The sequence below is a fragment of the Sturnus vulgaris genome, chromosome 1 (genome assembly GCF_052056855.1).
Source record: "Sturnus vulgaris isolate bStuVul1 chromosome 1, bStuVul1.hap1, whole genome shotgun sequence".
NCBI lineage: Eukaryota > Metazoa > Chordata > Aves > Passeriformes > Sturnidae > Sturnus > Sturnus vulgaris.
Window position 1 is genome coordinate 43,854,955 of NC_142243.1, and position 27,429 is coordinate 43,882,383.

The 27,429-nt window shown below is 38.9% G+C and overlaps 1 protein-coding gene across 5 annotated transcripts in view; it reads left to right on the plus strand.

Moving 5' to 3' along the window:
* The first annotated feature begins 1,332 nt into the window (after positions 1-1,332).
* Positions 1,333-27,429, plus strand: part of ATP2C1 (ATPase secretory pathway Ca2+ transporting 1) — a 62,051-nt gene continuing 35,954 nt past the window's right edge. The window contains exons 1-2 of one of the 5 annotated variants that reach the window (XM_088164944.1): positions 1,355-1,664; positions 19,387-19,537. In XM_088164944.1, the coding sequence (XP_088021070.1) occupies positions 19,532-19,537 (6 nt within the window). In that variant the 5' untranslated portion in view covers positions 1,355-1,664; positions 19,387-19,531. Of the gene's footprint in view, positions 1,665-18,770; positions 18,851-19,368; positions 19,616-27,429 lie in introns of those variants that run through there. The other 4 variants (XM_088164943.1, XM_088164947.1, XM_014878383.2 and 1 more) reach the window with 4 other exon arrangements.

Sequence of the window (27,429 nt, forward strand, 5' to 3'; positions counted from 1 at the left end):
AGGTATTATGCAGAGACCCAAAATTGGCTGGCATCTCTCGATAGGAAGTGAAACAGGAAGATCACCTTGTAAGCAGGCTTGGTGCCATCCAAACAGATGGGCTGGAGTATAAGCAGCCAAACAGTCACTTAGGAACACAAAAAGGATTTGTCGAAGGCACATTTCCAAGAATGAAATGTCAGAATGTTTGCCTATGTCAAGCATCAAACCTGAAGGGAGGGATATGTGCAAGTAGTGTGTCATGAGCTAATACTGAAAACAAACATGTAAACTTGTCTTGGATTCTTTCCTGAATCCATTGAAAGATTTTTTTGTAGCTGTGAGATCTAGAAAGGAGAAATGGGAGAAGAGTCCTGCAAAGTAGTATTATTTCCCTAATGTATGGATCACTTTCCACAAACAGTGCTGACAAAGTAATTATTTCTTTTGCCTCCCACAAATGTTGATGTGCAGGAGGCACATAATATTCTCTGGCTGGTTAGTCTTTAGCAGCTGTATTTAATAGCTTCAGGATAAATTACGTAGTATTAGCCAAGATCTAAATAAGAGAATCATAGAATGGCCTGGGTAGGGAGTGACCTTAAAATAATTTATTATGCATGGAAACATACCTTAGGAAAGACTTTAAAAACTTGGAGTTAATGGCTGTGGAGTTGTAGCGAGGACTGAATTGCTTTACTGTAATAAGAACCCAGCTCTGTGACTTTTCTGCATAAAAGGTCAACAACAACAAAAGAGAGAGGGAGACATCCACCCAAACTTCCTTAACTCTGAAACTCAAGAATTTAGGATGATAATTGATGGAAATGTGCTTTGCTGCTTTTCCATCCACTACAAAAGCCAGACAAATACTTGTCTGCTGATTAAAGGTGCAAAGTAGAGAAGGGGTCATAAAAGACAAATGCAATGACTTGAAAGAAAATGAGTTTGCAGGTAAGATTCAAGGCAAAACTCCCAGCTGCAAGCTAAGCTTTATCTGAGCTTACACTGTTATACTCTGTAACTGGTGCCTTGCAGTTCCAGTTTAGAAAACGAGGAATGAAAGAAAGCATTAATCTGACTGAAATCCACATAACAGGATTGTGTGTGAAACAAAAGTGAAACCAGACAGTGCAGTCGGTGAAATACAGCTCGAGGAGGAGGGGTGAATGTGCTGGAAACAGCAGTTTTCTAACCTCTTTACTGCAGCTAAACAAGCTTTAAGCTTTAAGAGGCATCAGGCATTAGGAGGGGTAGGAAAAATCAGGACCTAGTTACTGTTATTTAGTTTTTGCAGCAGAATGTTCTTACCAGAAGTGGAGCTGTTTGAGCAGGCTGCCAGGGAAATGATTTGCATTTGGTAGAACTGCCCCTCAGTTCTTGCAGCTCGCACTGCCCTTGTGGCACTTTAACACTAGTCATTTGTTGGAGGCTCTGCATTTGATGTTTTGATTTTCACCAGTTGCTCTGCAGAAAAGGATTGTGCAACAGTGGAGGACTACGATTCTTAGGGAAGAGGCAGAAAACATGCATTCAGAACTCCAGACAGGGAAGCAGTAAGAGAAATTGCCTAAATTATGGATAATCTGCTGCATAAGTCTGTCTTCTCCTGTTTTATAAAGCTTCCTATCCATGCGATTTGGAAACTTGTATCGACAGTGAAAGCCAAGAGGATTCAAGAAAAGGTAAAAGCAAGTTAAAATAAAGAACTACTTCAATTGTAACCCTGGGGATGACCTAGCTATATCTTAAAGGGGAGAATCACAAGTTTAGCTGCACTGTTTTCTAAATGTCAGTTTCTCTGAGTAATGGTTCTATTTAGGATTTTATGAGAGCACTGTGAATTTGATAAAATTTGCTCTGAGAACAAATAATTTTTGATTCTGAGGAAATTACTGGACACTTAAAGCAACTGAGTTTTGAGACCGCGAATCTTTAAGTAGTCATTACCTGCCTCTTGAAGACCATAGAAGTCCATATTTCCTGCTGCTGAGGGTTGTTTTCAGTGTAATTCCAGTTCATCTTGAACCACTTGTCTCCATACTAGCTGGGTAAAAAAAATTGTTGAACTTCCTTATATTCAAGATAGTCTTGAATCTGCTTGTTATGCTACCGGGGATATATTTGATAAAATTAATTCCTAAATAGGTATATAAAATAAACCAGACTTTCCCTCTTTTAACTCTTCTTTTAGCCATAAGATTTATGCTGTGCTGTTCTTTGTTCTGTATGGGCTTCATCTTTGCTAAGAGATTGTCATTCTTCTGAGATCAGGTGTAGGCACTGGTCAGTATTTGGGCCCTTTGTCATGTAAATCTGTGTTAAATAAACGGTTGCATTCTTGGCAGTAGGGCTTGTAACCTCATTTTCTTAAATGCTTTGGTAGATAACGATTTCTTGACTTAAATGCAACATGAATATCCTTAGGAGAACTGAATTGTAATCTGAAGCTGTTGCTGTTTCACGAGGAAATGGACGCTGTTTAGCATGGGCGGGGGGAGAAGGGATGAGTCTGGAACTAGGCCATCTCTGATGAGTTACTGTTCCTTTTCATCCAATATGTGCTGGATATTAAGCTGTGTGATGAGCATTCAGAAGAGCTCTATAACAGGAGCTGAAATTCTGCATTCCTTTGAAACAGTTAAACTCCTTTGATCTCTGTGTGCTAAATGATGCTGAATAGCATACTCCTCCAAATCAGAGGTCATCAGGCAAAAAAAGACACATTCCTTTGCCATGATACATTTTGCGGAAAAAAAGTACCAAGGCTGTAACTGGCAGGGGGTTGGTGGGAGAGAAATCTGCTTTTCCTGTTTTGGTACAATAATGTTCATTATTTTCTTGCTTGCTCCGAATGTTTTTACAATGGCTAACAGCTCAAGCACTACATGCTTAAAGAAACATCGTGTTCATTCTCCTTGGGTTTGTCAGATGTTGGCAGGGCAGACACCACATAGTAACACTTGCTGCTTTGACTCTACAAACACAGAGTGCGGTTTTGCTCTGGAGGCTGCCCTGCATGGTGTTGAAAATAAGCTATTTATTTCTGAGGATCACATTCTTTTATTTAGTAGGGTAAGTCCTTGGGATGGTTTGCTTAACACTGACTGAATGTCTTTTAATAAATGTTACCAGTAAATAAATGCTTTTTTTCTTTGAGGTATTTTGTGGTTTTCTCACTATTTACCCTTTCCTGATCTCAGTCAGCATTAAATTAAAGTTCCAGAGATCTTAGCACATTCTAACTGTGCTATTGTCATGTTCTGTTCTGATATATTTTGTCTGATGTACATAGTGGTGCTTGTCCAGTCACAAAGGCAAAAATCACAAGCAAAGGATGCATTCAGGGCTAGTTGGCTAAAAAGTTTTGAGTTATTCAAAATTTGTCCTGACAGCTGATGCAGAGGATGCACAGGCCAGTTGTAACTTAAACATTCATTGGTGGAATTGAATGAGAGAATCAGAGATTGAATTAGAGAGCAACCTGTAACTTGATGCTAAATTTAATCATTCTGCTTGCATAAGGATGTGAATACCCTTAGTGCAATATACTTCTGGCTGCTGGAAGAAATCCACTTAATCAAAACAAGCATTGATGTGGTTATTAGCATGTTAGTCCCGAGACACAAAGCTTTATCAATATAAAATGAACTGAATGTGGTGCTACTATTCATTCTCTTTACATTGCTTGATATTGTGCACTGAATGTAATGAGGCTTGTTGAAGAACTGCTGTTCACTGTGATGTTCCAAAAAACTTATGCATCCTAGGAGACTTGTTCTCTGATCAAACATTTTAAATGAAATACAACATTAAATTAAGTGTAATGGCTACAATCCGAGGTTAGTTTTGCATGCTCACTTTAATGAGTTACAATTTCCTCTGGAAACTGACAACTAAAAAATCCTGTTTACCAGTTGCTTAGAAACTGATCATCAGTAAAAGCATTAGACATCAAATATCTCAGTAAAAACTAAAGCTGGGAAATAAATGTGTATTGTTCAGAAATGATAGATTCTGGAAATTAACATGGATATTCATGAAGTCTGTGACATAAACAGATTATAAGAAGGGCATACATATAGATAAAAATGTTCAGACTTATACTAAGAAGGATAATCTTGGTCACTTCAGGTATACAATGTGGTTTAAGGAGACTATTTCAATACTGGCAGTGTATTAAATGTTTCTTTTCTTGGATCACCTTCTGGAATCATTCCTTACTGAACACATGAGGACCAGGAGCATGGCCTTCAGGGAGTATGAGTATGATCTAATAATGGAATTATTTATGATCTTTGTGATTTTTCTCTAATTTTTAATTCAAACTTGACTGTTTTAAAGCAAAGAAATCTGAAAGCTTTTTAACAAGCCTTATAGAAATGGTATGAGAATGTGTTTTGTGGCTACATAGTAGAGTTTATTTGAGAGCAAGTGACATTTTAACAGTATACTTGAGTTTAGGAGGTAATTCTGGCTAAATGAGGCTTTTATCTAGACCTCTATAGCTCTTTCTTAGGGGAATATGTATTTTTTTTAAAGAGCAATTTTTATCTAATTCTATACATTGAATTTTTCCATTAAAATTATTATGATTAAGTTCTTTGAAGGTATGAGGTTTTTAATATTAATTCAGTCTGAGTAAGGAAATGAAACATGTTTTCTTGTCAAACATAAAGGGCCTATTATTTCAACATGTTTAAGCGGCCTCTCTGCTTAGATAAAAAACAATAGAAGGCATGTATGTGGTTTGTTTAATGGTGTTTATGCTGGCAGGATTACCTCCTTTCCTTGAAGTAATTTTTCAATTCATTTGGCAAAGCAAGAAATGATTTTCTTTTGCCTTTGTTGCTAGTTAGAGTATATCTCATTAACATTTGAGGAAATTACTTTTCAAGAGTATTGTAAGGTTACCTCTTTCCAAAACATGGCCATAAAGCTTAGACTTCCTGTTGAAAATTCCAGCTGGACCCAGATAAAATCTTTTCCTGGAAGAAACGACAGGATGCTTTTTTCATTCACAATCAGTTTCCAAAGGGTGGGTGACCAATGCTAAAGGAAATGGAAGAACCATAATTTTGTGCTGAGAAACCACCATCTTTCCTCCTGAATCCCAAAAGTAAATAGACATTTCTTGCATCCTTTCCAGCCAATGCTTCTTTAGAATTATTTCTCAGCTACACACTAGCCACAAGATGAATGCTAAAATAATTTCTCTAGCTATTAGTTCATGCATAAGAGTGATACCATCAATGAGGTTCTATACAGGAGAACTAACAGATGGGGCTTTGTCCTTTAGGGAACCCACCAAATGAGCTTTGGGAGTTCAGAACTGAGGCAACACGGAGTGATTTGTACACTGTGTTTGGCATTGAGAGTATGTTTCTTTAACAATTAACACAGCTGCTTTGGCAGAGCCTTTTTTAGCCTCTTTTCTGAAGGAAGTGAACTGTATCTGTCCCTTTCCTCCAGTAGCTGTAGAACTAACTCATGGATAGAGAGTCTCAAAGACGTGAAACACCCACATGCTTAATGAAAATGAGGCTGGTTAGTAAGAGGGGAGGCATCCTATTAAAGCTGCCTTCAAGAGCAGCATTACATCAAAGAGCTCACGCAGGGGAGAATAATCTGCAGTACTTCGTGTACTGGAAAAGCCCCCATAAGTGTTTGCAGCTCTCAAGTATTCAAAAGACTAATTCCCAATGCCTACTCTGGAGAGGGTAACTGAGAACATCCTTGACTCCTATCCCTAGTAGTGGTTGATTGCTGCAGCTCAATCAGTTTACAAGTCAGTCAACCAGAGGACACCAGACTGCTGGAGACCAGGCAGGACATTCCCCTATTCATGAGAGAGCTATTGCCATTAAAAGATATTTGTCTTTCTCAAGTTTACCAATCAAATTAATTTAAAAAGCCGTGAGTGAATTGACAGTGGAATTGGATAATAGTGTCTATGCTGAGTGGCATTAAGCTGTCTTTCCTTCAAATCTCTGTTCAAACTGTGACGGGCAGAATTTGTAGGTCCTTCTAAGGTCTGAGTAGGAAGAGTACATATCCTCTTGTGAGGATGTCCTCCTAACAGCTTATCAAATGCTTGCTTGTTTAGTGCATTGTTCTTTTCCCTTATCTTTAGTTTTCTTCAAAAATGACAACTCTTTTCAAGTCAAGGTCTTATCTCAAAGTAACTGAGGATTTAACACTATCTTTGAGGAAGACAGTGCTTACGAAGGATGGGTCTTTAATCAAGGAGAAAAAAGCTCATAGGCTGCATACAAATAGGATACAAGGTACCACCTTTCAATCTGTATTTAACATCTGGAATAATTGATCTGTTGTCAGCCCATACTCTGAATTTGTGGTTAGAAATGCTTATAAAAGACTTTATGAAATAGATGAAATAGAGGTTATGGTCCTTGTGCACAGTTCACAGGTGGAAGTTCTCTGTTACATATACAGTCAGACTGAAATAAAGAAATAATTCCTTTCAGCTTTAAAATCTACATTAGCTGAATAAAATTGGCCCTGTTCAACTTCGTCTGTAAATGTAATTCTTGTATGCCAAGCGACATTAATGTAATTGAATCTGACATATGTTTGACACACAGCTCCTGAAATTACAGGACTATAGGCATTTTAAAGTATATATTTCATGACTTTTGAAAGAATCAGCTCTTCCAAGTGGGAAAAAACTTCAGATATCTAATTGGTTAGCCTGGAGAAGAGATGCTGAGGATGCAGCTAAAGGGTCTGAACGGGACATGACTTAACCCAGTAAAAGATCAGGCAGCTTTTCCTGAAATAGCTGGCACTTGATCTCTGCTCTAAGATGAACAATACCTCCCATTCCACACAACTGGAAGTGATTCCACTCTAGCATTCCACTCTAGCTGTATGTGATGCTGTCTCTTAGTGTGGAGAGATGTCTCTCTCAAGAGAGATGGGATCTGTGCTTGTTAGTGTTGTAGCAGTGATAATGCTTTTATTATCGCTGTGATAGTTCAAGTCCTACTGCTGGCTTACAAAAAAAAATAAGGAAGAAAAGAGAGAGGCACTCTGGCTTTGTTTTGCTTTTCTAAAGACTTCTGTACCTAAAGATACATTTGGTGTAGGTGCCTCAGGTTGACAGTGTAAATTCTCTATTAAATACATGAGTATTACAAATTACATAGTACTTCGCTACTAGGACAGCTAAGAAAATAGTATAGCTATTAATGAAAAGTTCATTGTAATGGCTTTATCATGTCTAGTTAATTTGTTTAACAGTGGTATTTTTACTTCTTGGTATGTAAAAACTAATGTATATGCTAAATTTGAGATGACCCTCTAAAAATGCTGCTTGCTTTGAATGACTAAGGCACTCTGATTTTTGTGGTTAAAACAGAGGCTTGACTAATTTTTCTAATGAAACATTTTTCCTCATTTTTCTCATTTGTGCTCTGAAGCACAAAAAGCTCCGAGTGTTGTGTATCCCTGGGATGTGGTATCTCCAGAATCTGAAGTACTTTGATTCTCTGAGGCTGATGGATATTATGTTGTTTAATATTTTATACTTAAATCCATTGTGTCAAAACAATTACTGTGATCTAACTGTTCCTTGCAGTTCACAAATTCATTTGGAAAACTCTAAATCTTCTGATAGAGATGGGTAGCTCAGTTATCTTCTTTGTTACATTAGCTTCTCCTAAGCTCACTTAGATCAATATTTGAGAGACTGCATCAGAACAAATCCCCATTTGGTCCGATTTGGCTTTGTGCTAGACTTTCTCCTTTAGTCATATAGAAATTCCTGTCAGGACTGTATGAAGTTTTCCAAGGATGTGTAGATTCTTCATTTTTTACCCAAAGCAGAATTTCTGCTTCAATTATGACCAGTGGCATCAAAGCTTGAATGTTTTGCCTCTTCAGATAAACATCCTTGTGGAATCACCATCTTATATTTCAATCATAGGCCAGGTCTCCACTGCTTTGTGTCAGACATGACCAATTTTTCGAGCATATGCTATGTCTATCTATATAGACACATTTTAAGATGACCAGGTTTTGGTGTTGCCATAAGAAACCAGCAGCTAATACAAACCACTTGAAGAAACCACTAGGCTAAGTAAGGATCCTAATCATAAGGCACTGAGTTTTTGCCTTTTTCACAAAAGCACAAAGGAGCTGTTTTCCAAACAGAAATCATAGATCTTATCTAGCTGCTGATGGACAGTGGCAGATCTTGCCTAATGGTTTATTCAAATTCTTATTTTAATATGTTGAAAAAGTATTAATCTAAATGGGCAATGCTTATTTATTTTTGGAGTCTGAGATGATCTTCTGAAGAAATCTTACACCACTGACATTTTAAATAGGACTGTAGTGCACTTCCTGAAATACTGTTTTTCATTTAGGCACTTTTTGTGAGACAGATATCGCATCAATCAGATATGGCCAGGTTAGATGGAGCTCTGAGCAACCTGGTCTAGTGAAAAGTGTTCCAACCCATGGCAGGGGGGATGGAGATGATGTTTAAGGTCCCTTCCAACCCAAACCATTCTGTATTTTGACAGTTCTTCATGTAGGCCAGTATAAAGACTGAATGGTTGCTGCTGACAGGTGTTGCTTGGGAAGGTAGGGGAGTGGGGGACACTGACTGCCACTTCTCAAATCTAGCGAAATGAAAAACCTTAACAGAATAGGCTGTGCAGTAGAAATTCTCTCCTTAATCCTTAAGCTCAAATTTTACAGCTTTATTTAAATAACTGGTAGAACAGGGCATGTAAGCACAAGTATGTCAAGGATTGAAAACCAAGAGAAAATATTTGAAAATAAGGTATATTCAATTACTGAAGCTTTATTTGATGCAAATGAAACAAATTATTTGCAACTAAAAAAAATAAATATCTGTCTTATTCCATAGTTTCCTCTCTTTTTCATATAAGAATATGCCTGCCAGATACAGAGGCATTAGACTTAATTTTTGGAGCCTTCATGTTAGTATTTCTAATGTCATGGAGAGATAAGGAACCCAACAAAGCTTAGGGAGTATTTAAAGTTCTGAGACAGTCAAACAAAACAGATGCTTGGTTCCTGTTTTCTTAACTGAATTTCCTCAGCTGTGCACTGTCAAATTAACTTCTTGCACCATCAGATGTACCGAGCATGTGCTACAGTTAAAAGGTACTCTGCTCATGTGCAATCAGTAACACATTTATTTATTTACATTTCTCCCCAGGAAATTAGACAGAGATATAGCAGCACTACTTTTAAACCATATTTTAAAAATAATCAGAGCAGAAACAGCTCAAGAGGCATTAAAAAGGGCTAGGTGAAAATGCTTTTGAATGTTAGAAATTCCAGGATTGTCAGTTGCAACCATTACAAAAATGAATTACCCTTTCAAATTCTGATTTCTTTTCAGAGAAATTTCATTTGGCCTTTCTATTCAAGTTTTGAGGTTCATGCCTTCCAGATTTTCTATTCAACTAAAGGGATTAGAAGTTTTTTTCAGCATAGGCAAACTTCTTTTATATAATGGCACTTTTCCACGAATCAGCTTGCAATATCAAACAATACGATATTAAAGCCCAGGAACTACAAAAGCTTAAACACAGCACTGTTATAGGCATCAGGCTTTGGGTTGTAACCTTCCTCTGGCATTCATGCCATGTCAAACCTCTTCATGGTATTTGCTTTGCATCCACAGGAAGTTTGTTATAGGCAGCTACAGCCTATGCCCAGCCCTGAAGACAAAGCAGGGAACCTGAATTAATAAAAGCAATCTTAATGATAGTGGTCGTCTTTCATAGTAACACATGGCATTTTCACTGAGGGCTAAAATAAAAAAATATTTGCAGCCATCCTATGTATAGGACTCAGAAGTGCTGGCATTGCTGCTGGAAACTTTTAAACCTGACCAAATTTCACATAGCTGCTCCTTCAGTTACAGTGCTGCAAAAGGCTCAGTGTTTGGGTAGGGCTAATTTCACATGGAAGGACAGGACGTCATGCCACAGCTATTTTAAAAGGTTGCTTGGAATTACTGTCACCAACGACTAGGCTACATCAAAATCATTTAAATATATTTTTTAAAAAAGAGAGAAAATAATTCTGTTTAAAGGGAAGTGCTTGTGAAGCTTGCATACCTGCAATAAATCTGAACCTCACCAGAAAATATTTGCTAAGAAGTTCCCATTGGGATCAGAAGCCATTGTGTGCAGAATTGCAAAAATGAAGTGACTTGTTTTTGTCTTCAGTGTGGATGTACTTCTTTAGGTGGCCTAGGGCTTGGTGGAGGAAATGGTGGAATTCCTTTTGCTACAAACTGCAAAAGGAAATGCTGTTTTAGAGGTTTTGGCAAGTCTGAAAATGGGCTTTATTTTTCCTCACCAATTTTCAGTTTCTCTGTTACAGTTCTTTATGCTTTGGCCCTAGGAGCAGTATCTTGATTACACTTTGTAAGAAGAAACAGCTGAATTGATGCAAAGCTTAATTTATTCAAACCTAGCTCTCTCTCTTTAGATGTTGCAGTGAGGCTATTGTTTCAGATAAAACAGACTTTATAAATAGGAAAAACTGCAACACCAAGGTTAGTTTATTCTACATCCTTTATAATCTGTCCCTGGAAGTGAAAAACAGAATAACTGAACATAAATGTTGAAGATGTGAGGCTGTAAACAACCAAAGATCAAATTTAAAAAAAGGGAAAAAATTTGGAGTGAAAATTGTGGGAGACATGAAAGATAAATTCTTAAAAGCACCTGAAATCTGATACTGAAATCTGTATCTAATGAAGAAAATACTCCAGGAATCCCGTTTTGCAACTCCAAGAAAAGCAAAATCTTGATTTTGGTTCTCAATGCATACACACGTAAGTGATTTCTGATTAATCCATGTTGCTACTACAGTGTCAGAGGCTTCCAATGATTGTTTTGTTTTTTCCCTGGATGGATGATTTTCCACAGGTGAATGACTGATGAATCAGAAACATTTACATCTTGGTATCTTTTTATTTCTGCATATTAAATTAGTCATAGATATATGGCTGGATAGATTTCTTATTTGGTATAACATAATAATAGATCAACTAATGATAAGGAGAGTTATGATTAAGTAAATCTCAGCTATAATAGGAATCATATAAATATAAAATGTACAATATATTTGATGTGACGTGATGTGATCGATATGTTCTCATAACAGTATCTTAATACTACCTAAGATAATCTTCTGACCTTAAATTTATTATATAACATATGAAAGAAGTAGAATAAAAACCATGCCTCTCATTAGATATCAAAATATTCTGGTCAAGTTTTAAATAGCATGTAGGAAATTCAGGGTTAAAATTTACTTTAAGTTGAACTTCAAATAGGAAACAAGATTTTCGCTGATTTATCACTACCAGTTTCTGTACTCTATTTATAGGGTTATATCCTCAGAACTCCTCAACAGATCTGGATTAAGCTGGAGGCCCTCAAAGATGGAATGGGAGCTGCCTAATTTTTTTCCTGAATGAGAAATGGTTTTTCTTCCTTCCTTCTGAATAGGCAGTTGTCATGCTGAATTGTACTGAATGTCCCCACTAGCCAGATGGTGGGGAGGAGGGCCTATGATACGAGTTTCAACTCTTTTTAAATTAAATCCTCCTCTGGTGCTTCTTGGCTTGTTACAGATGCACAGAATACAGCTGACATTAGCTGCTGAATTACTGGGAGACAGAGGGGCACCTCAGGGCCCTTTTAGCCTTCCCATTGCAACAAGCTGCTAGAATATACTCTCCCAATTTATATGATATATCAATGGTGTTTGTCCCTCCCATATTCAGTCCTGTCACTTTCAGCTGGGGCTGTACCCAACCTTTGGTGATGCATAAACTGAATATGTGATCTATTATTTAGAGTCAGGCTACTAAAGATGGTGATGCTGCTTGGTAATATTTTAGCACCTATTTTCAAGGCAGACAGGAGCCTTCTGTGAAATGTGTGCTTGTTTTTCAATTCCCTAGTGCTGAAGTTTGATATTCATTAGCAGTGGTGTGGAAACACTCCCAAGCACTTGCTCCCACCTCCACTATGTCCTAGCACAAGCTTGTGTAGTTGAGTTGGACAGGGAACGAAGTCAGAACAACCTTATTAAATGTGGGTATTTTTTCTAAGTGTAGTTTACTAGGTTTCTAAATGTTACATAACCTGTGTGTGCAGTTTTTATTCCTCCCCCTCCAGCCTTATTGTTAACTTTGACTAAGAAAGCATTTGAATACAGATTTAGTCTTTCAATTCACCAGTTGGGCCTATCTTAAAGTTAGGGGTCTTTACAGTAGAGCACATAGTTGCAATAGAAGCATGCTACATTAATTGCTTTTATCAGTAACCTTTACCAGCTTTAAAAATGTGACCTCAGACCACTCTTTTTAAGACATGAGGGAGAAAAAAATCCTCTGTATATTTGACTCAATTTACATGAAAGTTGTAGGAATACTAAAAATAAAAAAGTATATATGGGCTCTCCTGTAAAACAAAAGTTTGTAATGAATTCCTCCCAACCTGAAAAGCTGCCACACGCTTTCACTTGATAACATTTTTTGGCTCTGAGTCTGAATAAAATTTCACAGCTCAACATAATATGCTTAAGTGTGTTATCAAACAAATCATCGTATTCTTGCCAGGAGCTGAAATCATATAACTATGTAAACATCTGTTTATTAACAACCAGCTCCTCACTGAGAGAAGCTTACCTTTGCCCTATTTTGCTCTCACCCATAGTCTTGAAGAAGAATTTCCAACAGAGTCTTGGCAAGCTTTCTTGTCTGTAATATATGCAGCATTCCTGAAATTCTTGGCACATTAACCTTGAATCATTTCAAATGAAAGTACTTTGCTATTGCTTAATTGTTTAATTGTTGAAATGTCTCTTCGTCCACCACAGACAGCTAGCTATAATGTAACTGAAATAATTTAAAAGTAAATGGAGTGCCTTCTTTGCCATGTAATAAATTGCAGTAAATTCAGAAAGACATCAACCCTTACTAGGGAAGAGTTTTCTGCCTTCTGCTGCATTCAGGCCACAATATGATGGTAGCTGCAGCTGGCAATGCAGAGGAGTGGAGTCTTTGTCCTGTAGCAGACATCCTAACAGGGCATTTTGCCTGCCTCAGCCAAGACTTCCAATAGTAACTTGCTTCACAGCATATTCCAATTATAGAACACATGTTTCTTGGCTGTCTCTTACAGGCAATGTGAAACTAGATCTTTACTTCACAAAATGTCTCTGGAAATGTGAAGCCTCCAGAAGATAGGATAGAGGCACTTGTGAGAGCTTCCACTTTAGCAATGAAACTTTTACTGGAGTAGTTAGCTTTGAAAATAATCACCGAGGGGGAAACAGAGACAGCTGAAGAGCTCTGTGAGTCCAAAATAAAGGGAAGGGAAACCTCTCTGGAAAATGTGCAATTAATACTTTTATCTATTTCAAAATAGTGCAGGTGAATGAAGAAAATAGCAAGTGAGTATTGAATATGTGCATGGATGGAAGATGAAAGGTATTAAAGAAGAAAAGTATGAAATGCAGGTTTGAGATAAGTTGACTGCTATGGTCAGAAGATGAATTAACTTTGCCTTTCCCTGAAGGATAGATTAAACCTGATTTTCTTGAATGCTCTGAGTATACGTTCACAACAGTACAAACCACTTAAAGGCTTTAGTCCTGTCACTGCTCTACACTGCCTTCCTGCACTAGTTCTGGGAGTTCAGCAGTAGAGCCTTTTTTGAGGCAGGCTTTCTTCTTGGCTAGAGCAGTCCTCCTGAGCTGGGTTATCAAGAGAGGAGAATGTCAGGGCCAATGCAGAACTTGACACCAGCAGAAGGGCAATCACAGAATCCTGATTTTATGTCAATTAAACTGCTGCAGTGCTGCACCCATTCTCTGAATGTAGAATATTGGTAGGGATGCTTCTTAGGGATGGGATGACGGGGTTAAATTCAAGTATTTTAAAAATCAGTGAAATATAATTTAAGACTCCCATAAACCAAAGTTCCTTAATTAGCATAATTGCACAGTGTCAAGACAGGGCTGAGCTAAGGTAATTTGAAAATGTAGTTATGTTTCTTACATTTTAACATGCTCAGAATTATAAAATTAAATGAGCACTTATTTCCTCTGGGAAAACGGTATCACTTTTTTCTTTTAAACTCAAACTGATTTTATACACACACACACGTACAAAAACATTTGAACTTTAGGTGGACTTGCCTTGGGTTTTCCTCTGGAGAATCCGATTTGGAGATGAGGTGATTGCTTCTATCTGCTATCAGTCGAACAGCATGGATGGCAAGGATGTGGAGATGAAATTTGCAACACAGGCTTTACCAATGACATGCCATTTAAAGCGTGTAAATGAAAAGCTCCAGTACCATCCCTCCCCTGTCCTGACTCCAGTTATACAAGTACTCTGTAGAGGACTGTAAAAGCACTGATGAGTTTTTGACTTTGAGATGAAAGAAAACAAAAAATGAGATGAAATCAAATGAAAGTCCATCTTATCAGGAACTAGCTTTTTTCTTCCATTAAAGCTAATTTATGCTCAGTTTATTGAGGGCTGCTGAAGTTGTACCTAAAGCAAAGCAAGCAAGCAGTGGAGAAGCCTGTTTTAACAGAATTATCCTGTATTAACCCTTCCTGAATGAAACTGAAGTGCTATAGAAAACTTTGCCCATATTAAAATATTATCAAAATATTATCAGAAAAACATCCCTTGTTATAATATAGAAATAAATTCTTATGAGATTAATAAAACTCATAATAGATATCAGTAGCATTACTCAATGCTGACAGACTAAACAAATGCATCTTGAGAATGATACTATAAAAACAATACTTTAAAAGCATCTGGAAGCTCACTTCAGAGCAACAAGTATTTCAAGTGCAAATATTTCAAGTTACAGTCTGAAAGGTGACTTCAACAGAATTCTGTGTAATAAATCTCTAATCTGTGAACCATGCAGTTATAGGTACCCTTATTATGTTTAAAATACATTTTACTGCTTTTAGTAGTGCTGTAGCACATGGGAGCCATTGAGATGAAACTGAATTGATCCAGATCCCAAAGACTAAACCAAACCTGAAGTTCAGCTTGCATATAAACAAGCTGCAGGTTAAGGCCTATCTGTTTAATGCTATTAGAGTGAATTCTCACTTTTTTGCTTCCAACTGATTGATGGTACTTCGTGGAATAAAATGCATTTACTACTTTTTAATTTTTCCAAGCTTTCCAGAGGCCTTCAGTTTTTCTGAAGAAATAGAAAGGCAGCTATAAAGAGCCTTTTGGACTCTAGATTCATACAGGAGTTTTTTACAGCTGCCTATTATAAAACCCAACAAGTAAACAAAACCTAGACAATAAATTCATTTTATCAAATCGTTAGTTTTTAGACCTGAAAGCCTAAGGGAACAGAGAAAGTACTGAAAGCAGCAGTACCTACTCATGCACCCCATACCTGTACCACCCCCTTGGCTGTGCCAGAACAACCACTTCTGATTTAATTGAGGAAGTCTGTATTCACTGATGTGCTGGTTTATTCCAGACGTGAATCAGTTCCCACATTAATTTAGGTGTGGGTCAGTTTGGTGTTTTGGGCCTGAAATAATCTAGTGGCTGCCTGCTGCTGACAGCCACTTAGAGAAGGCAAAGTCTGACATGGCCATTGACAAGAGGTAAATTATGAGAATTCCATGGGGAAAAGGACAGGGAGGGGATGGGGTAGTGATGGTGGTGGTTGGGTGGCAGGAACTTTTTTTTGTTGATGCAGAACATTAAGGTGGTGCTGTGGGCATTGAAACCTGATAACACAGCAAGAGAAGGAGAATGCCTGGGGCAGGGGGCTGCTTAAATTGCCATTGAACACTCATGAAACTCTGCTCTCCTGAATGTCAACCTATTTCCAGTTGTTTTTTTTTTTTTTTTTAAGTATTTTCAGGACTGTGAACTAGAAAGAAAAAATGCTAACAACCACCAGTATTCAGTCTTTTTCCCCCCCAGACCTATCAGTATTGCATATCCTTTCAAGCACTTTTTAAAAAATTGAGACTAACTGGGACATTTAAGGACTATTTGTGTACGTATTTTCACTGGAATTACTCTGTTTGGGCTAGACATGTTTGCTCACTGGAAATTCAGAGGAGCATTTAATTGCAAGATTTTTTTTTCAAGATTAAAAGAAGTAAAACAAATATTATTGTAATTTGTGAGTGTAACTGGCTACAACAGGTTACAGTAAGTAAAGCCTTTTTTTTTTTTAATTTCAGACTTATCTCTGCAATCACATTTTAATAATATGCTTTGGTTTGCCAAATAATGCCTTTGCCTCACACTTTAATGAGGCTTCCTGAAGATATTAAGGCTGTCCTAATACTCTTGTGAATCAAGCTCACATTAAGGATGGGATTTTTGAAGAAACAACATTTACCAGCAGTTGTAAATAAAACACTTTGAGCATTGTTTATTAAACAGCCACTGTTTGCAGGTGTGGAATATGGCAGAAACTGTATTATAATTTCCAAGATGGATATAGTCCTTGTATAATGCTGAAGTGGCACTTCCCATCTGCCTGGCTGCATGACAGGCTGTGATATTGGCAGATGTACATAATGTGAAAGAGATTAAGCCTCAAAGATGAAACTTTTTTAGTTGTTGCTATAGAGTAGGACTTGCTTTTGACTTCTCTTCTTATGAGATCCCTGAACACAGAAAGTTTCTCAGTATGCAGACTTTGTCACAGACATTTAGGTCTCAATTGTGAACAAGCTCAGTAATGTTCAGGAACTCCCACTCTTCTCCCCAGAACTTTTCACAATGTAAAGGAGTCCAAACATGCTGTGGATGTAAACAGTATTAGGACCTACAGGCTGGTTTTTTTTTTCTCCATGAAGTATTTACCTAAGTTTTTAATATTTAATGATAGCATAGGTAGGTCTTGCAACTGAATGCAAGACCTACTCGTTTTAACAAAGAAACTAAATGTTTTTCTTGTTGGGTACATCAGTTTTGTGTTGAAATTGTGGCATTATAACTGTGAGCATGTCATGAATATCTTGGAAGGGTTCTTAGTTTGCTTACATACAAGAAGTGCTGTCTTGGAGGACAGACACTGCTACTTGTAGTGGGATACTTCATGGAGTAACCATGGAGATACTCATGTAACATGGCAACTACACGAGGCAGGTCAGAAATTATGTACTAGGTAATCTCAAACTATTAACCTGCCTGCTGTCATCTTAATTTCCTGAATGCTAATATCTAGAGCCTTAACTTTAGGGCAACACTTCTAACTCTTCTTTACTTCTCAAAATATATTGACAAATCTATATTACATTAGCACTCAAAGTTATCTTCAAAAGCTTCAAAAGAAGCAAGGATGCTCTTTAGCTTCAAGATACATGCTATTATGGCTTGTGAGATTCATTTGAAATGTTAAAATCAGTTCTGTTAAATGCTGCTTATGAACTGACAAAGACTGAGTTTGGTTTCTTCTGCTGCTTAAGAAAAACAAAGCCAAGGTGACAGGTCGTTAATCATGAGATGTCAATGCAAGTGCTTTTTTCAGACCATGTTGTCACTGCTCCTTTAGAAATGGGATGTGAAGCCTACAATTAGCATGTCTTCATTAGATTTTGACCTTGAAAGTTGAAAGGTATTTTGTTCTTACTACTAGTGTACATCATACCTTAAATTAAAATTAATCATCTCAGTGGAAGTTACTTTTACTTAAAAAACTTCCCCAGCTGAAGAGCTCAGCATTGCAACTACAATTTCAAATAATATTCCTTTGGTGTCTAGATGAACACAATTGAGTTGATAAAGCAGTTTTCCCCCCAGAATTCAACTAGTTATTAGGGTTGGTGGTTCCATAATTGGTTGCTAAAAGCTACCTTTAGAAGTAGCTACCTGATGTGTTTTAAAATTTTATATTGAGTGGATCTTTTTTTCTGCTAACATTTACAATAATATGATAACGTGGTGGTGCAAACCCAGGGCTGCCAGCCTAGCTTGGCCGTAGGAGCTACCTAAGGCCTTTAAGATGCCACTGGGGAGATTCTCATTACTAGAAAAAAACACCCATCACTTTCAGGGTGATCAGGCATTCCAATAGGCTGCCAAGGGAGGTGGTGGAGTCACCATCTATGGAAGAGCTCAAGAGGCGTCTGGATTTGGCACTGAGTTTAGCTTAGTGGTTTAGGGGTCTCAGTGCTTGGTGCGCAGTCGGATTGTATCATCTTAAAGGTCTTTCCCAGCCTTGATGATTCTGATTCTACTCCATGTGCGTGACCCCGGCTTTCATGGGAGGGCAGCAGAGCAGCGCTCTGAGGCGAACGGGAATGACGGGGTTGTTTTCCCACGCCGGGAGGGCCGGGTTTGGCTCCCGGCGCTGGCGCCGGGCCCGGCGGGGCCGAGTGCACGGGCCGGGCCCTCAGCGCAGCCCGGTGCTGCTCGCTCCCCGCGCCGGCCGCTCAACGCCGCTCCCGGACCCGCCTTCTCGCGGCACCGGGCGGTGCTGCCCGGGCAGGGGGCGAAGAGGGCACCGGGCGGGCGCCTCCACGGCTCCCTGCAGGGGCTGGGCGTTCACACGCGTTCATTTCCAACCGCAGCGCGGTTCGGCTCCCGCAGCCTGCGGAGCTGCCCGGCGCTGCGGGTGAAGGCGCTCCGCCGTGCGGGGGGTACCGGGGACCGGCACCGCGCGGCCGCCAGCGGGGAACGGGCGCTGCCGGCGAGGGCGCGGGCGCCGGGCGTGTGTGGACTCCGCCCGCCCTTCCGCCGCGGCGCCCCGCCCCGTCCGCCGCCTCTGCCCGCGGAAGTGAGCGGAGCGGGGATGCGGCCGCGCCGCCTCGGCACTCCGAGGTGAGAGGCGCGGCCGGGCGGCGGGGCTGGGGCGGCGGCCGTGCCGGAGCTGCCGCTTGCGCCTCCGTGCGCTGCCCCAGCCGCCTCCCCCGCGCTGCCCCGCGGCCTGCGCTACGGTGCGGGTGGGGCCGGGGCGGCCGAGGGCGCTGCGGGCGGGGGTCGCTTCGTGCAGGTAGCGCTTCCCCTCGCCGCTCCCCTGCCTCCTGCCTAGCGCCGAGGCTGTGGGGTGCGGGCAGATCGAGGAAGGGGGGTTACTTGGGGTGAGGGTTTATTTTTAGGAGCAAACGCCCCTCCCCGGGCGGGACGAGGCTGTTAGAGGCGCTGGTGGCGAGGGGGAAGCGGCGGCGCTGCTCGTCCGTGTTGCTGGAGCTGCTGGGCGGCTAATCCTAATCCTCATCCTCGGTGGTCGCTGACAGCTCTGCGGGCTCCCTGTCTGTGCTTTGCGCTGGGCAGCCTATACGGGGGTTTACTTATTTTTTTTTTATTTTTTTTTTTTTAATAATTCTTTCCTCTTTTAGCGTTGGTTTCTCTTGCAGATGTTGCTGCAGGTGGGGGCAGAGGGAGCACTGTGATTGCCTGGGATCTTGGGGCATTTTTCTCTTCACCTTTCCGCTCCCGCTCCAGCGCTGCTGTTGCTAAAGACTTTTGTAACTATCGACTCAAGTACAATTTCGATGGAAAATGAAGGTAAAGGTCTCATCAGAGTCACTGACTTCATTGGAGCTAAGAGGATTTTTGCATGCAATTTGGTGACAGCTCCTACTGGTGCGTGTGTATGTTTTACCGTTCCAGGGGTTCGCAGGGTTGATCGCGTGTGTTAATCTTGTGGTAGGGATTTTGATCTGCACTTCGAGGTTTAAGATTTGTAGCATCATCGTTTTTCTTTATTTGTGCTGCTGCTTGTTGAACTAATTGCCAGACAGATTTTATTCTCTCCTGACAGATATGCAAAGCATCTATTGGGCATTTCAGGGCTCCGTGTGTTTGGAATAGAAATATTTTATTTAGACAGAAGCTTCTTAGCATTAGTTGCTTGGTATTTGCTTAGATTGCATGAGTCTCTTAAATTTATATTTCAGGGTGAAATTGAGAAGCATTAGTTGCATTTTACTTTGAAATATTTTGTGTATTTATATGTTCTTGAAAATGACTCAGATTTGTTCTCTTGGTCAATATTTAATTAAAAAGTGACACTGAAGTTTTGAGTACTGAAAGAAGTTGCCCTATTATGCTTTCCCCTTCTTGTCTAGTTTGGAAATTTCTTAACCTGTGGAATTATTTCAGTTTTTTCCTGTTGGCCTTCAGTTTATGCTCTGGGAACCTTGAAAGCCCCTTTGCACTATGTCAGTGACTGTGAACTTTATTGATTTTTTGTTTGTTTGTTTCTCTTTCTATTTGACTCTGTATGTTGAGAATATCTGAAATTTATTATTTTTATTACTATTTGTATAGGAAAAGAACCCTTGATACCCTTCCCTCCTTGCGTCATCACTATTCTTTGAAAATGGGTGGGGGTTTATGTAGCTACTGGATTTCCTTTGCTATAGGTTGTTACATGACATGTTAGATGCTCCTTTTCCTCACACCCCTGTCTGAAAAGAGGAGGGGTTTGTTTAATTGTTTGACTTGAATGAAGAACTGAATTGAGATTGAGGGGTAAAGCTAAGTTATTTTTTATGGTTGTATGTTTTTCTGTTTTGTAGTATTGTTGTCATGGATGACTGGAAAGTTGTGGTAATTGTGAAGTCCAACCCATATTGAAAACTATGTAGGTTGCTATCATGTGGCATTTCAGAACTTTCTTCTAACTTTAAAATTATGTTGGAATATTTTAAATTCTACTGATTATGGCCTCCAGCTGGATCTTCATAAAGAAGAGCGTGGACCTTGTTAGGTAGCAGGAATTTTGAAGTGCACCGAGCACCTCTAGAAGACTGGTCTTTATTTTTAGAGGCTGGATGGTTGATAGAAGCAGGGTCAGTGCCTTTGCATTGCAGTCACTGTTGCAAGTAAAAGGGTTTTGAATGGGCAACGCCCAGGAGTGGGGGAAGGCGAGCAGAGATAATACCATTGAATAGAATTACACTTAAGGGAAAAAAAGTATCTGTGTGCCAAAACCCAAATGGCAGAAAGACTTTTAATGTCTTACAGTTCTGTTACCAAATAAATAGCATATCATAGATGTACAGTGGAGTTGAGTCTGATAGTGTGGCTCTGTTGTATTTTTCCAAATGAACAAAGATGGCATTTCTTATGGAATAGATAAACTATACATAAAAATAGTAATACTTGTATGATAGAAATAATATTTAAAAAGCTTTAGCTAGGAGAAAATAATTTAAAATATGATCAGATGCATATTTCAAAGGCAGAAATGAGGGCTGTGGTTTATTGAGGGTTTTCAAAATGGGGTAAGCTATGGGTGTAGGAGAAAATGATGTATGATAAAAAGACTGAAGTGTTCAGAGAACACATGAATTACTTCTTCTCCACTATTTCTGCTCCCATATCCCTCCATCTCATAATTAATTGAGTCTCCAGATGGGCATGGATATTTACAACTGTGTACTGTCTGTTTTGGTGTTCTTGGTATTTCTGAGCCCTTCTTTTTCTATCAGTGTGACATTTTGAGGCAGCTAGACACCAACAGCTTTCGTATTGGAACTTTTCAGCAGTCTTGACGTTCCTTAATGTATTTTTTCCTGATGACAGCTGAATAATCTTTGCAATCTTGTAGAACAAAGATTGCGTTTAGAATATATTTAAGCATTCTTTTTTTTTCTCAAGTATGTGTTTAGAAAGTCTCTTAGGTTTGAATATTGAGCAAGGGATGGCAGATTGTGGGGTTTTTTTCCCCTCCTGTATTTGAATGAATATTCAAGATGGGGAAGTGATGAGATGGTTAGGGAAATTGATTTCTGTGTTACTTCATACTCATAGGCAGTATTATGTGTTTATGTCCAGGCTAGTTAATGTTTTGTCCCTATACTTTGTGGTTCCTGTTTCTTGTGTGGGGTCGATTGAACTTCCACAAAAATTCATGTTTCTCATGGTAATGGGGAAGAGAGAATTTCCCATCATAGGAAAACATCTGCTTGATCATAAACCTATGATTTAGAGGAATGATATTTGTGTTTCCATTTGGAAGGAGTGACTTTTGTGACTTCTTTCTATAAGGGGATCTTTTTCTTAAACTGTAGGCAGTTAAGGAAATCTTGCATAGATGAAACATAATTTTGTAAATTTTGGATCTCTCCATTGGTGCCTCTGGGCCATTTGAAGTAATTTTCTGTAGTGTAGTCGTAAATTTTTTTCTTCCTCTTATCAACATCTTTTAGATTTTAATTTAGGCTGTTAGTTGGAATGAGGATTACATTGTAGAAGTCTGCCTTTTAGCAGAAAAATGGAGAGCAGGTTTCATAGACTTTGAGTTTCTTTGAGGTCAGGCTATGACCACAAATACAAATTGTTAAATAGAGTATTGTTTTGTTTTCAAGGTAGGTAGGATTAAGTAGGATTTATTTTCATATCATTAAGATCTGAATGGAAGCGGTTAAAGTAACATTATCCTGCAAAAAAGATTTTCCCAAAATCATAAGGAAGGTTGGTACAAAAATTCAGACCAGACTTGCTGCATGTACTAAAACATTGTGTGGTGATTCAGAAATCCTCCTTAATCCTCATTGTTTTGAGTCCTAGTTACTTTTAGCTAATCTTCAAAGAGGATGGTCAACTTCAGCCTATGGTCTGTAGTAATTTCAGGATAATTTTGATGATTAGATGAATAGGGAGATGTAAGTGAAGACTGTTTTATTTCTTAGGAAAAGGTAGTTTAGTTCTTCATAAAATCCTGAGAGATTAATAATTTTTGTTTGTCTTGTGCTTGAAGTGCAGTTGAATTTCCTAGTGAGTTTCATGGGTGGTGGCTTTTGGTTTTGGTGGGTTTTTTATAAATGATGAAAATGGGCTTAATTGCTAAACTATGAGATTGAAGATGAGTGAATAGATTTTGGGTTTGGGGGCAGTGAGTTTTAGCACCCTGGACTGGCTCATCACGGATTAGGCAGTGTAAGTACTAACGAAGGGGTGGAGCGTGTGTACATGCAACAGACAGGAGAGGGGGCAGGGATGCCTGCGGCAGCAGTGGCTTGAAAACAAATTAAATGGTTCCAGAGTGGCATCATCAGTTGTTCATTAAGTAATATCCAAAATAATCAGATTGAAATTTGTGATGGAAAATGTTGGAGGTTCCCAAATGGACTTGGTGTTATCACAGCAGTTCAAGTTCCTTTTGGAATGTAGATTATTTCTTAACAAATTAGTGGGTAAAACAAGAAATTTGATATTCATTGATTGCACCTTTTTGCTGTCTGCTACTTGTAGAAAGCTAGATACCAATACTTTGCACTTACGTTGGCAGAAGTCGTATCTTTTTAACTTGGAGATTATGGTCAGAGAAGAGAATTTTTCTTTTTTTTTTTAAGTTGGAGTCTTCACTCAAGACCAATTCTATTCCTATATTTAAACAGTACTTCGATAACTTAAATAACTGCTAAGTTAATATAGCTTAGAATTAATACGCATTAGAATAATGTATTTCCTTTTTAAATGAACAGTCAGAGTCATCTTTTAATCTGTTTGGTTAATGGAGCATTTAGATAGTTTTAGCCTTTTCTTTCCCCTTTTTTTCCCATGCAGGTAACTTGGAAATGTTAATGTATAAAAATCTAGAAGTGATTTAACATGGTGTCAGTTTGAGTTCACATGTTGCAGAATGTATGTTTAGTTGTATGTTATTTTGCTCCCTTTGTAAGTCCTTTACTTGGAGAGTCTCTGGTATAATCTTGTGGTGAGGCAGGAGGAGCATTGCTGTAAGGAAATGCAGACAAAATTCAACAAAAGAGAAACAAACATTTTTACTTCTATCTTTTGGTGAAGAGTGACAAATATGCAGGACTGAATAAAAGGGTCTCCTTATTGTTGAAAGAAGATCCTGCTTCTGAGCTATGTTCCTGCACTAGTGTTGTGTTGACTCCCATGGTTGGTGAGTTTGTCTGGCTTGCAGGCTTGGCAGAAGATTAGCCCAGCCCTTCCTTCCCCTTGCCCTTGCTGGGCAGCTTTGTGTTGAGTTGGAAAATTGAATGGGTTCGTGAAATGTTCAGATAATGTTGAAAAAGGTGAGGGGCAGAGGAATGAGACCTGTTAGCTTGCCTCAGTTCCTTACGTAATCATGGCTTCTGTTCAGTATCAATTCACCCACAGACCATGGTCAATTTTGCAAGAGTGGCATAAGTTAATAAATAGATTTTTAATTGTGAGATCTGCTTTTGATCTGGTGATAGAGTTCAGATGATACCTAATTGACATTGGGTGGTAAAATTGACGTTTGCAGTGTGGTTTGTAGTAGCTGGAAGAAATGATAAAGTTACAATGCAGAGAAGAGAGGGGAAAATAAAATGCAGTAATCAAGGTATAAATTTGGGACAAGCATCTGTTTCTAGTTATTTATTTTGTAAACATTCTGCTCCAAACAATTAGAAAGGATAAAATGGATAATGGGTTAACAGATGCCATCTACAGAATCTTTTACAAAGGCTTTTAAAATATTTGTAAATCATAAATTTTCTGCAGCACTTTTTTCTGCATACATAATTCACCAAAATGAAAAAGCATTGTGAATACAGTATTGCTGCTTTCTTGATAGTAATGATAAGAAAATTTATTGCCATAAGTAGAGCAATTATGCAGTGAGTAATGTTTGCATCTAAATTGACACTGACACTGGCTTGGTCCTAAGAACTGTGGTAAACAGTAAGTTCAGCATTTTTTACTTAAAAAATTATTTTGTTGTATTATGAAGAGACTGCATAGCTGTCAAAGATGTAATCAACTATGAGTCTTGACACTTCATTATTTTACACAAATACTGAGGGAATATTTTTACTGGTGTTTTTGCTCAATACCATTATATGGCAACTAAATTCTGCATGTCATGGATACATTAGCAGCATATCACAGGGTGATGAAGTTCTTCATTTTAGTGTTTGCCATTCAAGTGCCATCCTTGATTCAGAGAAGCTCAGCACTTCAGAGTGTTATGAGATACAAGCAGGCTGTTGGAGAGCAGCCATATGATCTTATTTCTAAGCTTAAATGTTCTCTTCTAGAAAGTTAGTGACTCTCTGGCAAGATAAATGACTGATACTTAGACACAAAGTTTTTTGGCCTTTAACTTCTAAAGGGCTTCCAGTGAATCAGGATTTGAGCTGAAGCAGAAGCTATTCAGGTATGGCCAGAAGATCGAGGAGTTTCTGAACTGATAAGCTTTGCTTTCACCAAGGCACTAGCATTGATTTGATCATTTTAGTGTGTGCTTAGGATTGTTTATCTTTTTGTTCTTCTGATTATTAGTGATGACAAATGTAAGAAATGTCCAAGCAGACCTTTCCAGTGTTCAAGAGTTTTTTTTGACCAGGAAGGTTGAAAACTGAATATTTTGGCCAGCCAGCTAAAGATAGGTCTGATGTGTTTGTCAGTGCCTTCTTGGGAAAGCTGATGCCATCTCCAGGCTTTAAACTCATCATAGTACATCCTCCAGAGTATGCATAAATGCTCTAAATGGTAAATCTTTTGTAGCAATGAAATAGAAAATGTGTTTGGCATTCTTAAGCTTCCCCTGTATTCTACATTAAATAAGCTAAAGGAAGATAAAGTGGTGTTGGAGGTTTAGTTGGATTTTTTTTTTTTGCCATTACTCTGGCAGTCCTCAGCACTGCAGTCAGGTTAAGGTATGATTATTTTTGTGAAATGTTTTCTCTACCTGGAGAGCGGGCAGTTGTCACTCACAAGCTGTGCAAGATAACCACATGGTATATACTGTGATTACAGCAAGCTGCCCATCTTTACTCTTTGCTGGTAGCCTCAGTTGAACTAGATGTCCTACTTTCTGTTTTGTAAATTAAAGAAGACATGGGGAAACATCCTGAAAGAGTAAAATGTATTCCAGTTGTGGTGACATGTTTCTCAGAGAGTGCTCTTGGAAAGTATTTTTAGGACTTGAAAATAGTTCTTGAGCTCTATAGACTATTGTAGAGTTAATAAATTGCATGTTAAATGGAGCATCTTAGTCTTTATTACACTGCCTGAAGTAGATGGAGTTGGGGATAGGTCGTTTAAATATTTTATGACTTTCAAGGTAGGACAAACCTTGAGATTTAAAATGGTCAATGGCAGTGTTCAATTTCTGTTTCTTATTTGATCAGAAATGCCAAAGTGTTGTGTATCAAAGAGTATGGTTCTGCATTATGGTTGTTTCGTGGCCATAGTGAAAGTCCTAACGACTGCTGAAGTGGCACTGGTATGTGAGGCAGGGTTTTTTTCAGGCTTACAGGGCAGCTTAGTGGGTTGTTCTCATAATTTGGGTGTTTATATTTCTTTGGTTAATGGGTGGTGTCTTGCACTTTTTCTATAAAGTATTCTGAAATGACGTGCAGTAGCAAGGGGTTGAAACTGTGACCTCCCAGAATAAAATTACTCTACAAGGAGAACTCATTAATGCAAATTAGTGTTTTTCTTTCCTTCTGGCTCTTTTAGAATCAGAACTTTTCTATGTGAACTTCCTTTGATGTAGGGGCTCCTGGTAAATGTTTTAACTAAAATACTGTTGAATAAGAACAATTTTTTTTGACTGTTAGAATACAGGGTTGCTGCAGCTGTTTCCCCAGAAGTGAAAAATCATCACATTTTTCCAGAGGAGAACATTCAAAAGAAGACAGTAGGTAGTAACTTCGAAGCCTTCAAAAAGTATTTCTTTTTCTGAGCAAACAGTGCCTGGTAGAAAACAGGAGGCTTATCAGTTTGTAATCTTTTCTGGGGTGGGAAGGGGCCAACTCTTTGCAGTGACAAGTATATAGTCTTTCTGCAAATTTGTCATGGGTGTTTGTGTTGAATAAGTGTTTGCCTCTTCTTGTTCTACAAGCCTTACTTCCCACAGAAGTATGTGTCAAAATTTAATGCTCTCTGACCAGGTTCTTTTAGATAACCCACATAAGGAGGGTGCAACGTTGAATATTAGGGCAACAAAACTGGTGAAGGTCTGAAGCGCAAGTCCTATGAGGAGGAGCTGAAGGAGCTGGGGTTTAGCCTGGAGAAAAGGAGGCTTAAGAGAGACCTTATTGCCCTCTAGAACTACCTGAAAGGAGATTGCAGCCAGGTGTGAGTTGGTCTCTTCTCCCAGGCAACTCAGGACAGGACAAAAGGACACAGCCTCAAGTAGTGCCCAGGGGAGGTTTAAGTTGGACAATAGAGGGAGCTTCTTCACAGAAAGGGTGATTATGCATTGGAATGGGCTGACCAAGGAGGTGGTGGATTTACTGTCCCTGGAGGTGTTTAAGGAAAGACTGGATGTGGCACTCAGTGTCTAGTCACCATGGTGGTATTTGGTCGTTGGTTGGGCCCTGATTTTGGAGGTCTTTTCCAGCCTAATTGAGTCTGTCATATTAAATGTGTGTGTTTGAAGATACTTGATGTTATGTGGATTTTTTGAATTAGCAGAACACATTCTTATTATGTTTTCAGTA